Source organism: Callospermophilus lateralis, chromosome 20, assembly GCF_048772815.1.
Source record: "Callospermophilus lateralis isolate mCalLat2 chromosome 20, mCalLat2.hap1, whole genome shotgun sequence".
NCBI lineage: Eukaryota > Metazoa > Chordata > Mammalia > Rodentia > Sciuridae > Callospermophilus > Callospermophilus lateralis.
Genome location: NC_135324.1, coordinates 17,591,015 through 17,603,657, shown reverse-complemented (window position 1 = coordinate 17,603,657; position 12,643 = coordinate 17,591,015). Strand labels below are relative to the sequence as shown.

Genomic DNA, 12,643 nt, shown 5'->3' with positions numbered 1-12,643 from the left:
TCTTTCTTAACCTGCTCTACTAGCCACACTGTCCACCCCTACAGGTAACCAATTTTTTACAAAACTGGGTTGGGGTATGTGAAAGCAAAATTGCTATCAGAGTTGCTGATGTTTTTCTTAACTTTGGTGAAAATGGACCCTTGACCCAGTCAAGTTTTCACTCCTTGCGGAGCAGGGTGTCTTCAACACGCTATGAAAACCAGTTGACCCAGATTGCAAAACTGCCTGTTTCTTTACCCATAATTCCACTTGCCCATTTTTTTCCCCCAATAAACTTGCTAAGGGATGTTTCTTAAACACAGACTTAACTAAATCAAAAACAACCATTCTCTGACCAAGCGTGGTAATTAGCACAGCAAAACCGTACACATGGATGGGGCACGAGGCGCCAGGGGCAAAAACACACACCACGTACTGCTGTGAGCCCTGGCCAGGTACGGAACTACAAAATGCACATTTTTATTTATTTATTCTTTTAATGGTTGGTGGGTTGGCACGGGGAAAGGCCAGTCAGTGGAACACATTTGATATGTTGTTTATTTGTGACGTTAAGTCAATTTGCAACACTTGGTGGGGTTCTAGAGGCCACGTGGCCTTGGCACCACTGTGCAGCAGAACCCAGTGCCCTGCCTGCCCACCCACCACACAGGCTCCATCACGAGAACTCCAGCACAGGGCTAACCCTCGGTCCATGCCAGGCCTGCTGCTTTGGGACGTTGCAATGTCCCTTCATACTCCAGAGCTTCACTGATGGGCACATAGTTTATTTGTTGGTACTACCTTACAATGCATGCAAACACCATGCTCCTGGATGTAAATAAAAACGCACATCACAGGAGAATAATTTTTTGCCAACCTTGGAGGAGGTGTCTTTGCCCATTTTAGCATGTGGCCTGTACAGGAATGTGCTTGTAAGAAAAATGACAACCAGGAGAAAGGTGAAAATAGAGTCTTAAAGTAAATCAAGTGCCATACAGTACTGCAATTATTCTGATACAGAATTTTCACACAGCAATATTGACACACGTTACACAGGACAGGATATCAGGCAATCCATTGCAAAAGAACTTCTGATGGCAACAAAGTTTAAATTGTAACAATACTGATTTAAAAATGGTAGCTAGAGAGCTTTACACTGGATTACAAAGAGTACTTCTTCCCCCAGTGACATATTTTTTAGAACATCTCTAATGAGGGGTCTTTTTAAAATGTAAACTTCATAAAAAAAAAAAAAAGGAAGAATACATGTGCTATTATATTGGAAATGACTTCTTTAACTCAAGAAAAACCCCAAATCTAGGAATCTGGACTCGATCCAGGACTGTGGCCTCCCCAGTTCATAGCAGAACTGAGGCCCACCAGGATGGCCGGGTCCAGGAGGCTTCCAGAGGCCCTCCCAGTCCCCACTGCCAAGGAAGAGTGTGGAGTGCCTGGTTCTGGGGTCCCCTCTTGTTCTCACTGAAGGATCCGGTGGACAGCTAGGCTCTCACCAGGGAGTCCACCAACAGGACAGAGGACACAGAACTCCCTCTTAAAAACGCCAATAGGGCAGAGAGGGAAATGGGGAAGAAACAGGGCCTTATACATCTTTTAAGAGACAAAGACCAAAGTGTGTGTGTGTGTGTGTGTGTGTGTGTGCGCGCGCACATGCGCACACACACACACAGAGGCAAGGATGGAGCAGGGAGGTGGATAAAAAAGAAAATGTTCCTGTAACAAAATACCAATTCTTATTCCCATTTTTATACAAGTGGGTGAGTTATTAGCACTAACAAAACCAAACCAAACCAAAGCCCAACAGGGAAATGAGAATCGGTGCCGTAATGCTCTGCTCTTCACATTTCTATCCAAAATTAAAATTTCCTTTCAAGGGGGGAAAAAAAAGTCACTGAAAAATCAAAGATGAAATGTTACTTGGAAGCCGGGCGCTCCTCTCCAGTGCTGCTCGTCGGGCAGGATCCCAAGTCGGGCTCCGCAGGCCTCCGGACCCTGTGCACGTGGAAAGTTCCTTCTCCGCAGCCATCACTTGTGGGCTAAACAAGTAAAGCGGTTAAATGAAGTCCGCACACAGGCCAAGCCCGGCAGGCAAGGGCAGGTGTGGTGCATTCTCCGTCCGAAAAATGGAACCTGAAAGAAAAAGGGGCACGGAGTCAGGGGACCAGCTTCAGAGCCAATGAGCCCTGGAAGCTGCCTCTCTGAGAGCAATGGAGCTTCCTGGGTGCTCTCGCCGTGCGGTGCGCGGGACCTGTCTGTGGCGCTTTCCATCCTTGCAGACACTCGTGAAGATGGAAAAGGCTTTAATCACACCTATGTGACAGGTGAGACACCGAGGCGCAGAGCGAGCTCAGCAAGCCGTCGAGGTCACACAGCTGGACACGGAGCTTGGCCTCCAGCTGGACCCCAGACACCAAGCTTTCGCCTTTCCCTTTGTTTCTTTTTAGTGTCCCACTCCTGAAGCCCCTAAAGTGGAGCCCAGTGCTGGGGTCCTGGCCACACCTATTCAGTGAGCAGACGTCGCATGGCCAGCAAGTCACATGTCAACTCACACCTCTGCCGTGGACGCTAGGACTCAAAACACCGAGGTGAAAAAGGAACAGAGCAAGATGATGGGAAGAATCAGGTTCGCTTTGCAGAAATGGAACCAACTGGCCCTGGCTTCAGCTGGCCCAGCAGAACAAGGGGTACTTTGTCCCCAGGGTCACCCTAGGGGTCTAGCTCAAGTCACCAGTGGAGCTGGGGAGGAGGCTCAGCCAGAAGCCGGTGAGTGGAGGTGCTCTGTGCCCGTGGCAGTGGGTCTGCTCAGTACAGGTCATCCCTAGAGCAAGGAGGGCCCCAGCCAGCTGTCCCCTGGAACAGGGCCTTCTTCACCCCTTGCCCATCTTGCAAGTGCTATGGAGAAAATCTGACCCCAGGCCCGGAGATGTGAGGGGCTCGGGGAGACGGGATGGCAAGCGGCTCATTCAGGGTGACATGAAGGAGGTGAGGATCCTCCTGTAGCTCAAACAGGTGGAGACCTCTGTCCCGCCTGCTTCAAACCCAGGGCTTCCTCCATCAGGAGGCCACATCAAGTAGGAATCCACTGAGCAGGTTTCTGCCTCACAGACAGGGCTGTCCAGGGCTGTCCTTGTTGGGGCAGGCCACTCCAGCCCTGCTCCAGGGTCAGACTCATGGGTGGACCAACCCTGCGGGTGCAGCCCAAGGCTGAGCTCTGGGCGGGTCTCTCCTGGCACCAGGCTCACCTCCTTCTTACCTCCTTTTTCCTTCTTCTTCTCTTCCTCTCTCTTCTTTCCTGCCTCCCATTTCCAAAATGGTTCTGGAAGGGTCAGGGAGACGACTGAGATCAATACACACAAAGGGAAGAACGGGAGGCAACGGGAGGGCAGGTATGTGGTCAACCTAGGCCTGGCATGAGCCGCGGCGCCCTCTGGCCTGGGGACACGTCACCTCTCCTGGGGCTCTGGCCACATCTACCTGCAGGCACACTGCCTGTTGCTCAGCCCAGGGCTGGTGCTCAGAACGGTTCCATCACTGTGTGACTCAAAGGGTGCACTGCAGGGACATCTGCTGCCACCAAGCATGGGAGGAGGTGGGCACAGCTGTGCTGGCCGAGGCCATTCAACCCTGGAACTTGGAGCTTCCTTTCAATAAGCCACCCAAACTCCTGCCCAAGCCAGGGCCCTCTAGCAGGGGCGGTTCTGACGGAGAGATGCCAGGCTCTCTCCAGACACCTGCTTGCCACCATCTGGTGGGGGGATGCCTACACCTAGAGAGAGGGAGAGCAACGCTGCCTGCATCCTGAATGTCCACGACAGCCCCTCACAACAAAGCATGGTCTAGTCCCAAGGGTCAAGGGTGCTGGGGTTGAGGAGAACCGACAGCCCATCCAGGGAAAAGGCGCCCACAGAGAGCGCGACACCTCCAGTGGCCAGACAGCTGGGGATGGACACGCCCTTCCTCCTTCCTTCACCCAGGAATGCCCCACATCAGGGCCGATGACAGGTGCTGGGGACACAGCAAGGGCTGAATGGGAAATGACCCGCCCTCCACGTAGGACGGATGCCAGGGGAGACCGTGGCTGGACCTCAGCACCTCTGAGCTCCCTGAGTGGGTCCTCGCGCCTCGTCACGCTGATCACAAGGGAAGCAGCAAGAGGAAAAGCAGCACCATCCAGGCCCCGGCTCAGGCCTCAGGAGGCTGCAAGGACAACTGTCCCCAACCCAGGGCCAGCTTTTCACTGTTTTGAGCAAAGGGCTGCTTCTGGATGCCCCCAACTGCGGTCACCTAGATGCCAAGGGCAAGAGCACCTCATCGCTGGGTCCTGTTCCTTCCCAAGTTCGGTTGTTGGCTTCCCCAGACCCTGGCTCTTTGTCACCATGCCCTGACTTCGGGTGCCAGTGGGGCGGGGGAGGGCTGTGTCCATCTTACTGTCTTTATGAGCTCTTAGCCACTGGCCTGATACACAAGAGACACTCAAGAAAATATTTGTTACAGGCTCACCAGCTCTGCCCCAGGCCTCCTGTGGAGACTGCGAGCTCTTTCCTGAGGGCCAACGGGTGACCATCTTAGGGTCCTGGTGCCAGCAGGCCCAGCATGACTGAAGCTGCCAACCTCAAGGGGCAGAGGCACTGCAAAACCGAGGCTGAGACCCCTCATTTCACAGCCACGTTTTTTGCAAAACTTTCAAAAATACCTTTGCATTCTTTTTCTTATTAAGGACACCAAGCCTGCAAACGTCAACGAGGATCTGCTGCTGGGGACCTGAACACAGTGATTAGACCAGACCAAGCTGCAGGTCCTCTTCTCATTCCAACCCTGATGCCTGGGTTCCAAGACCCAGCCTGGCTCCCCCTCCTCGCCCCAGCCTTGCACCATGCACCAGCTCAGAGAATTTCCCTCCTCCCCTTACATCTTGGGCTCCTCGTGACAGAGCAAGACTTCTGATATCCCCACCCAGCAGGTGCGTGTCCACGGCTGGACTGGCCCGCTTGCTTCTAGATCCACATGCCACATGACAGAGGTAACAGGTGTCTTCTCACACAAGCTCTAGAAAGTGTTTGCCAAAGATGCATATTTGAACCATTCAGCCCAAACTTGATGGTTTACTCTGGAATCAATGGATCGCTCAATCCAGGGTCTCAGAGCCTGCAATTTCAGACAGATTCTAGAAGTTACCACTGCAGAATGTCAGACATGATTTCCCTTGTTTGTGGTGCTCTTAAAGAGAGAAGAGCACCTCTGTGAAGGCCAGGTGTGGGGTTCGGGCAACAGTGGACCTGACCCGACACTGAAATCCTGTGTGTGACACTGGACTGGGGCTCAGCAAGATGCTCCCGTCAGGAGAAATGAAGCCAGGGGTGCATAAGGCCAAGGTCGAGAAAACCCGTGTCAGACAAGGGCAGGTTTGTCCGGCGAGTGTCTGCTGATTGGAACCTGTGACCATGGTTCAGGGTGGATGGTGGTTCAAGACATGCCTGACAGGGACAATGAGGACATTGGCACGTTGTATTTTCTTCTACCTGTCACTGATTTTTAAAGTTACTTACTCAGTCTTTTAGCTCATATTCTGAAATTGTGTTTGACGTTTGGGCATGCAATGGCTTTAAAAGTGAAACCACTCATAATTTTTTAAGTCTACAATAAATGGTTTTCAAAAGATGAAAAAGTCTTAGGTTTGTATTTTAAAAATTTCCTCAAAAAGTGAAATGTATAGGTCAATTTTAAAATGACCTTAAAAAAGCTTACATAGTAGGGGCAAGGCCCTGGGTTTCATCCCTAGCACCAGCACACACACACAAAAAAAAACATTAAAAGACTAGAGGCTGAAGCAGGAGGATTGTGAGTTCAAAGCCAGCCTCAGCAAAAGTGAGGTGCTAAGCACTTCAGTGAGATGCTGTCTCTAAATAAAATCCAAAATAGGGCTGGGGATGTGGCTCAGTGGTCGAGTGCCCCTGAGTTCAATCCCTGGTTACCCATCCCCCCACCAAATAAATAAATAAAAGATTGGAGGAAACACTTATTTAAAAATTAAGTTGGAAATAGTAAGCAATAAAATATAAATATTAATCACATCAATCCAAATAGGATAGAAAATCTGCCATAAACCTTGTTCTTCAAGTATTTCCATTATTTTATGACTGGATTTTATTATGAGAATCATAATCCAAAATAATAAAGTATAGCGATTAATAGAAATTTGAATATTTTTTAAAGGGGAAATATTTCCTGTAGACATGACTCAAAGTCATTTACTGTTAAAAATATAATTTAAATGAATACCTGTTTGAAAAGCTATTATTTGCTTAAAAGTATGTTTTGAAAGCAAGTTCTTTCTTGATGGATTTATTTTATTCTATTTTTAAATTATCAAGTGTAAAGTTAAAAACTATGCAATTATAAAATAGCAGCTGAGCAGTGACCGTGAACTCTGCCGGTCAGCTGGTGCATTTGAAATGACGTCCCCTGCCCTCAATGGCCATCCAGTGCTACCCACAGCCCTGCGGCATCCATCAAATATGTTTGTTTTGTTTAGCACATTTTGACGGCGCACAGCCACCAAACAGTGTCTCCATTGTCCCCATCCACTAAGGGGCACTAAATTTTAGGGTACCACTGAATGCATATCCGAGGTTCACCAGGGTATCTTCAGGAACAACCTTCTTTTTCACCTGTTTTGAAGGGAATGTAACAGAGAACCTGGAAGAAACTAGATTTTTTTTTTTCTTTTCCAAATTGGCTAATTTCATCTGTAACAAGTCTATGACTTACTCTTACATCATCAAAGTGACTTTGAAAATGTTAGTTTCAAGACAGGAAAAAAAAAAAAAGTTAAAATTGAGTTCTAAAAACACATTTCAAGTGGACAACTGAATGGGGGCAAAGTTAAAGTCTGACCCCAAGCCTTGTCTTTCAGTATCTGTGTTATTCTGTCACTTCACTTCACCATGAAAACCACAGTCCCTTAGTTAAAAATTTCACTATCAGACTGTGATGAAAACCAAACGCTGGAGGTCCACGTAGGTGACCAGAGGCGGATTCCGTTTGCTCTCTGGTCCACGTGACAGTACGCCTGAACTTGGAGTTATCTATGAACCGGGGATAAGCGGCTCCCATTTGGAAAACTCAAAACCATCGGGCACTGGTACCCACTGTGGAGGGTCAACTCATCCCCCCAAGCACATGGATTGTGGTGAAGTCAAGGGGCATGTGGTCAGGTCCACTAGGACCATGGAGAGTCGGAAGGAAGCCAAGGTCAACGTGTGCTCCTGAGTGTAGACTGCAGTCTCAACTAGCTCCTGAGCCCCGTGGAGGCTCCATTGTGACCAAAGTAAACCTACTTCTCAGGAGTCGGTGAGTGTGAAGAAACACACACAAAGCACTCAGTGTGGAGTACCTGGCACGTCACAGCCCTCAACAAGCGGCAACCACCAGTGGTACTAGCACACAGATCACACCTGGTGTCCTTTTCGGAAAGGACACCAGATTTTAGGGTCTAGGGCAAGTGGAGTTATTCCAACACTGCATGAAACAAGGATCCTTCAAGGCACAGGGCGAGAGCAACCTTTTCATAGCCAACGACTTAAGTGCACCAAGGACGACGCACGTTCAGCACATGTGATAAAAAAAAAATGGGGATCGATGCCCAGTGCACAGGGCCAGCTTCAGCTGCCCGTGGGGAGTCTGGAATTGACACGGACAGCTAATTGTTTGCAACCTTTTCTTTCTTGAAATGACTAAGAATAAAAGGTGCATGTCATGCCTTAAAATGACAGTACTGTCTTGCACGGTGAAACCACAGGCAGGAATGGCCCTAACGTAACAGGAAACGTTTCACAAGGCAGCCACCGGAAAGCCGGTGGCTAATGCAGCCTTCAGAGAGGCCCCGTCAATGGGAATCCGTATCACAGCTCTCAGAGCTGACCCTCTGCCAACAGGTTGCAGGTTATTTCACGGTGTTTGCTCCAAGATGGATTAGAGGAAAGAGGTCTCATTCTATTGCAGTTTGAAACCCTAACTCGCCTGGTAAAAAGTAAGAGAGAATGTGCAATTCTATCTGATTTGAAGACACTCAACCTGTTTTCAAATGAGAGTGTCCAGAGTTCTGTCTCCGTCAGGCTACCTGGCTGGGGGCTCATCTCAATTCCCCTGGGCTGCATTTCACTGACCGGTGGAACCAGGAGGGGAACCAGAGGAAGTCACTGCAGCCCGGCATCCCTGGAGGGCATTGCTGACCCATCAATCTGAAGGCAAGGCCCCTCCAGCTCCACGAGCTTCTCTGCTCCCTTCTGCTTCCTGATGTGATGCAAACCTGCTGGCCCCTGCAGAGGGGCGAGCTTGCAGCCTGGGGTCCCCACCCCTAAAGCCTTAGGCAGACACTCCTACAATCCCATGGCTACCCTACACATTGTCAATAACTTTCCCAAAGCATCATTTAGATCACTGTGAGTGAGCTGCTACATGAGCAAGGAAGTTGGAAATGTACATAACAATAATCTCTAAAATCATGGACAATGCACCCCATAGATACAGAGGTAAAATTTAGAGCTTTTAAGATATAAGGATAATGGTATTATCCACGATTTCTGAAATAATAACAACCCCCCTCCACCACAAAGGTTATTCTCTTGTGCCTTATCAACAGATTGGATATAAAAAGTCTTTTCAAGAACTTCTCTACTGTGGTTTCTATAAAGATGCATAGTAGAGTATCCTATATATTTTGTCCTAAATAATTTCTAAGTGAATTCGTATGGGAGAAGTGATTCTGACGAAGTGCCTCCATTCCTCTAGGATGTGGAAGGGAGAAGCCTGGTTCTTTGAAACGAAAGGGGAGAGAAAAGAGAGTTGTCTTCCCATTGTCATCTCTCCCGACTTCCAATTCAAGCAAACTGTTCCCAGTTCCCATCATACAGGTCTTTCTCTGGGTGGCTGGGCAACATAAGAGAACCCTTATGAGGCCAACTGACCTTCCGCGTCAGCGGGTGGCAGCTGTCTCCCACTTTGCCCATCGGTGTGCAGATCCGGATGCTCTTGACCCAGATGCTTACAGCGCAGCACATGCCTCCGCCACACTGGGGGTCCTTGTCGCAGGCCTGAAATGCAAGGAACAAACAGATAAATACAGACGGCGGGAGAGACTCAGGATGGGGGAATCTAAAATTGGAAGGGAAATACTCCTTAAATATCCAAATGCTATGATTTTAAATAACCACACACACACACACACACATATATACATATATATATATATTTAAAAAGCTTCATCTGCTCGCACATATCCACAATAAAATCTGATCAGCATAGATTTTCAAGAGTAGACTAAATAATGGCCTACACATTATGAACCCTTTAAACAGAAGACTTTTTAAAAAATAAAATCAGCTTTCTTCTTCCAGAGCTTGATGGCTGAATTGGCTTTAAACTTGAAGAGTGAGTCTGTATTAGTCTTAGACGGTACGTGGCCATTAGGAACTACATAAATCGAATTGCAAGATTTTATGACTATTAACTACAGAATACATTGGGCCTAGTTTTGAAAAGAGATTTAAACGGTTTCTAAATCTGGCATGAAGCACTCCAGACCCATAAAGGCACCGATGTAAATTTTAGACGTGTTCATTTTTCCCTTTCAAATGTTTGCATTTTGGTTCATGAGGCTTGGTGTTTCTCACACCACTGTCGTGACCGCCACCATCTCCTCCTTAAATGAAGAGATCTCATAGGTCAAGAATGGACAGGTGAAGACTCTTGCCTTGTGCGCCTCCTCTTTCAGATGAGCAGTTTGTCAAGTGGAAATGAGTGGCTTAGGGTGTGACTCTGTATCTCACAGTCAGCACATCCTATAGATTCAAAGGATTAAGAGGTGCAAGTAACTCCAAGCACATGCTCCCAATATAAAAACCCAAGATAAATACAAGGACTCAGCTATGGAGGAATTTCCATCCTCTGCTGAACAGAGACAATGAGGTCTCTAATAAAATGGATCCGAAGAGTGATTATTTTTTCCTAAAACCAATAAAAAGTGGGATGCTTTGTCTAAATGGTGTGCAATAATGGGTTTTGCTTGTGATAAGGTAAAAAGCATCTCATGCTATACATGTAAGAGCCTACAAAGGCTATAATTTAGGCACAAAGTTAAATGTACATTTATTGTAAACAACTAAAATAGTCCTTCTAAGATCTCAGTTTTGAGGCCAACCATGACTTCTCAAAACATAAATATATGGACGTGTTCTTAGCATTATTTTTCATTAAAAGTGAAATATCTTGCTTTAAAGTTTATTTACTTCCTCCTTTAGAATTTTCTCTCTATTTAAATTGAGTATGTACATTGAAAACTACAGTTTTCAGTCTGGATGGTTTGGATTTCAAGGGACAATATCCAAACATTTGTACGTGTGTCAGAAATCCCGTGTACATGACTTTCACATTTCGTAAGTGAGATGTCCAGTCGACAAACTTTTCCAATATGTTTTAAGAAATCTTTATGGACATATGAATCAATTTCAAAATACCTACATATATTGCTAAAATAAATACTTTGGGTGGAAGTCTCAGCCAGTATTTTATTTCAACAGATGGGTGATAGCCTGAATTCTGAAGCCCCACCCACTCTTTTTAGAGCACAATAAAAAATCTAGCCAGAATCTTCTAAACCTCAATCAATCACTCTGGTATTTAACATTCTCTATATATGTAACATATCTAGAGAAGTCACTAAGTTTTTCAGTTGAATCTAGGTGGTTCCTGTGAGGGACACAAAAATGACACTTTATTGCCACCTGGCTTTAGAGAAGTTTTTTTTTTTTTTAACTCTTTTTGTAGCACTGAATTAAAACAATAACAACAGCCAACATAGGACTATGTATCAAGCCAAGTCTAAATCTCTGTAACAGACAACCAAGGTGAGAAAATGTTCTTTTGTAATGAAAGGTTCAGCTCTTGGACAAAACTTAGGAAGAAATAGATAACTTTATCTATTTTTAATTATCTGTTTCCTAATGCCCTTCATCCCTAACCCATGCAGACCCATTCAAATAGTGCTGTCCTGTGAATAGAACAAAAAGATACTTATATCGCAAAGGAACCTTGGACACAGGATTAGTAGACATTTAAAATGAGCCAGCAGGGAAGAGGGAGGAGAAAGACTCCACAATGTTTCAATTCTCATGTGTCAAAAAAACCCCTAAGTCCTTTTGTTCAGCCACACAGACTGGCCACTGACAATCTATACAGATAATTTGTTTTAAAAGTACTCTAATAAAACCACAAGTTTATAATTAAATATCTTTTGGGTCTGACCAAATGCTGTCAGCACTGTGACCTATTAGAACAGAGAGTTAAGCCTTACTGCATTTCCCATTTATCATCATTTCAAATACATGTGTTATTTAAACACACAAAATGCACTTTGATGTTTGAAGTAACTTAATGAAATAAATGAATTTAACGCAACGAAGCAAAATACTTTAACACTTAGGAAAAGAGTGGAACACGGGCACAACCAGCAAACAGCAGCGGTTTTGCAGTGATGATGGTGAACTACAAGAGGCTTTTAAAAACTGTGTGCTGTAAACTCATTCTTCGGATTCGCCTACAGACAACGGCTGCGAGTAGGAGAGGACTGAACTAGTGGCTGCTTCCAAAGCCCCTCAGGACGCCCTCTGGAAGTCGACACGTCTAGTGGCCCAGACTCCATCACCAACAGGACACTTTACAGGGAGAACCTCAAGAATCCAGGAGAAGAGCCTGCGATTGCACAGACACAGCCCTGATCCAAGTGATTTCCAAGGGCTCTTGTGGAGGACACCCGGGGAGCAAAGTCCTTCCATGCTGGACTAGGACCCCGGGGACCTGGGGTATCCCTCTTTTCCTCTTGCTCCTTTCCAACTCAGGGAGTGGCAGTCATTAAAATGCAAGGTTCGAGCTGCAACTCCGAGAAAAGTACCTGAGCAGGCTGAGAAAGAAACTTCTTTCTGCCAGACAGACAGACGCGTCAGACAGAGGAGCACAGAGCAGGCTTGCGGGGGAGCGGGGTGAGGTCGGTGGGAGCAGCTGGTGGCGGAGGTGGCGGGTGACCCCCATGGCTGGGCAGGGCACTTTCCCCCGTGCGCCAAAGGCCTTCCCGGGCAGGTGTCCCGGGCAGGTGTCCGCTCGGGCCACGCTGCCCGCGCGCCCTGGGCTCCTGTCCCGCGCCTCCTTGGGCGAGCCCCTACATGCCCAGGCGACAGGTGCCAGCGGGCGGCTTACCCCGGTGATGACGGCGGCGTCCCCGGCGGGGGGCGTGAGTAGCCGCGGCGGCAGCAGCAGCAGCAGTAGCAGCGGGACGCAGCGCGGGCTCCTCATGGCGCCCGGGGCCGCGCGGCGGTTGGGGCGGTTGCGGCGCGGAGAGGAGCAGCAGCGGCTCCCGCGAGCCTCCGGCGGTTATAAAGGCGAGCCCGCCGTGACTCACGCCCGCCCGGCAGCACGCGGGCACGGCGCGCCACACGCCCCGCGCGCCCCGGGCCCACCCCGCGGCCCGCGCCCCGGCCGCGCACGTGCCGGCGCCCCGCGCGCCCTCGGGTGCCACGCTGGCAGCGCCCCCCACACGCGCCCGGAGCTGAGCTCCTGGGGTCTCGGAGACCCTCGGTGGCTGCCCTGTTTCCCA

The 12,643-nt window shown here is 48.2% G+C and overlaps 1 protein-coding gene across 3 annotated transcripts; it reads right to left on the bottom strand.

The window, feature by feature from the left end:
* Positions 1–2,022: 2,022 nt before the first annotated feature.
* Prok2 (prokineticin 2) lies at positions 2,023–12,342 on the bottom strand. Of its 3 annotated transcripts, XM_076841197.1 has the most exons (4): positions 12,247–12,342; positions 8,964–9,089; positions 3,251–3,313; positions 2,023–2,127 (listed from the first exon to the last, which is right to left on the bottom strand). In XM_076841197.1, exons 1-4 carry the CDS (start codon positions 12,340–12,342, stop codon positions 2,023–2,025), a joined length of 390 nt encoding a protein of 129 aa, XP_076697312.1. The 3 variants fall into 3 exon arrangements, with proteins under 3 accessions (XP_076697312.1, XP_076697313.1, XP_076697314.1); XM_076841198.1 differs by lacking the exon at positions 3,251–3,313; XM_076841199.1 differs by lacking the exons at positions 3,251–3,313; positions 8,964–9,089.
* Positions 12,343–12,643: the final 301 nt, after the last annotated feature.

What these genes read in the sequence shown, in the direction of transcription:
- Prok2 (XM_076841197.1), bottom strand. Translation starts at nt 12,342, where the DNA reads ATGAGGAGCCCGCGCTGCGTCCCGCTGCTACTGCTGCTGCTGCTGCCG. An exon ending in GCCACCCGCTGACGCGGAAG is followed by an intron (nt 3,314 to 8,963) that starts GTCAGTTGGCCT and finishes TGACCCTTCCAG; the next exon opens with AACCATTTTGGAAATGGGAG. An exon ending in GAAGAAGAAGGAAAAAGGAG is followed by an intron (nt 2,128 to 3,250) that starts GTAAGAAGGAGG and finishes TTTTTCTTTCAG; the next exon opens with GTTCCATTTTTCGGACGGAG.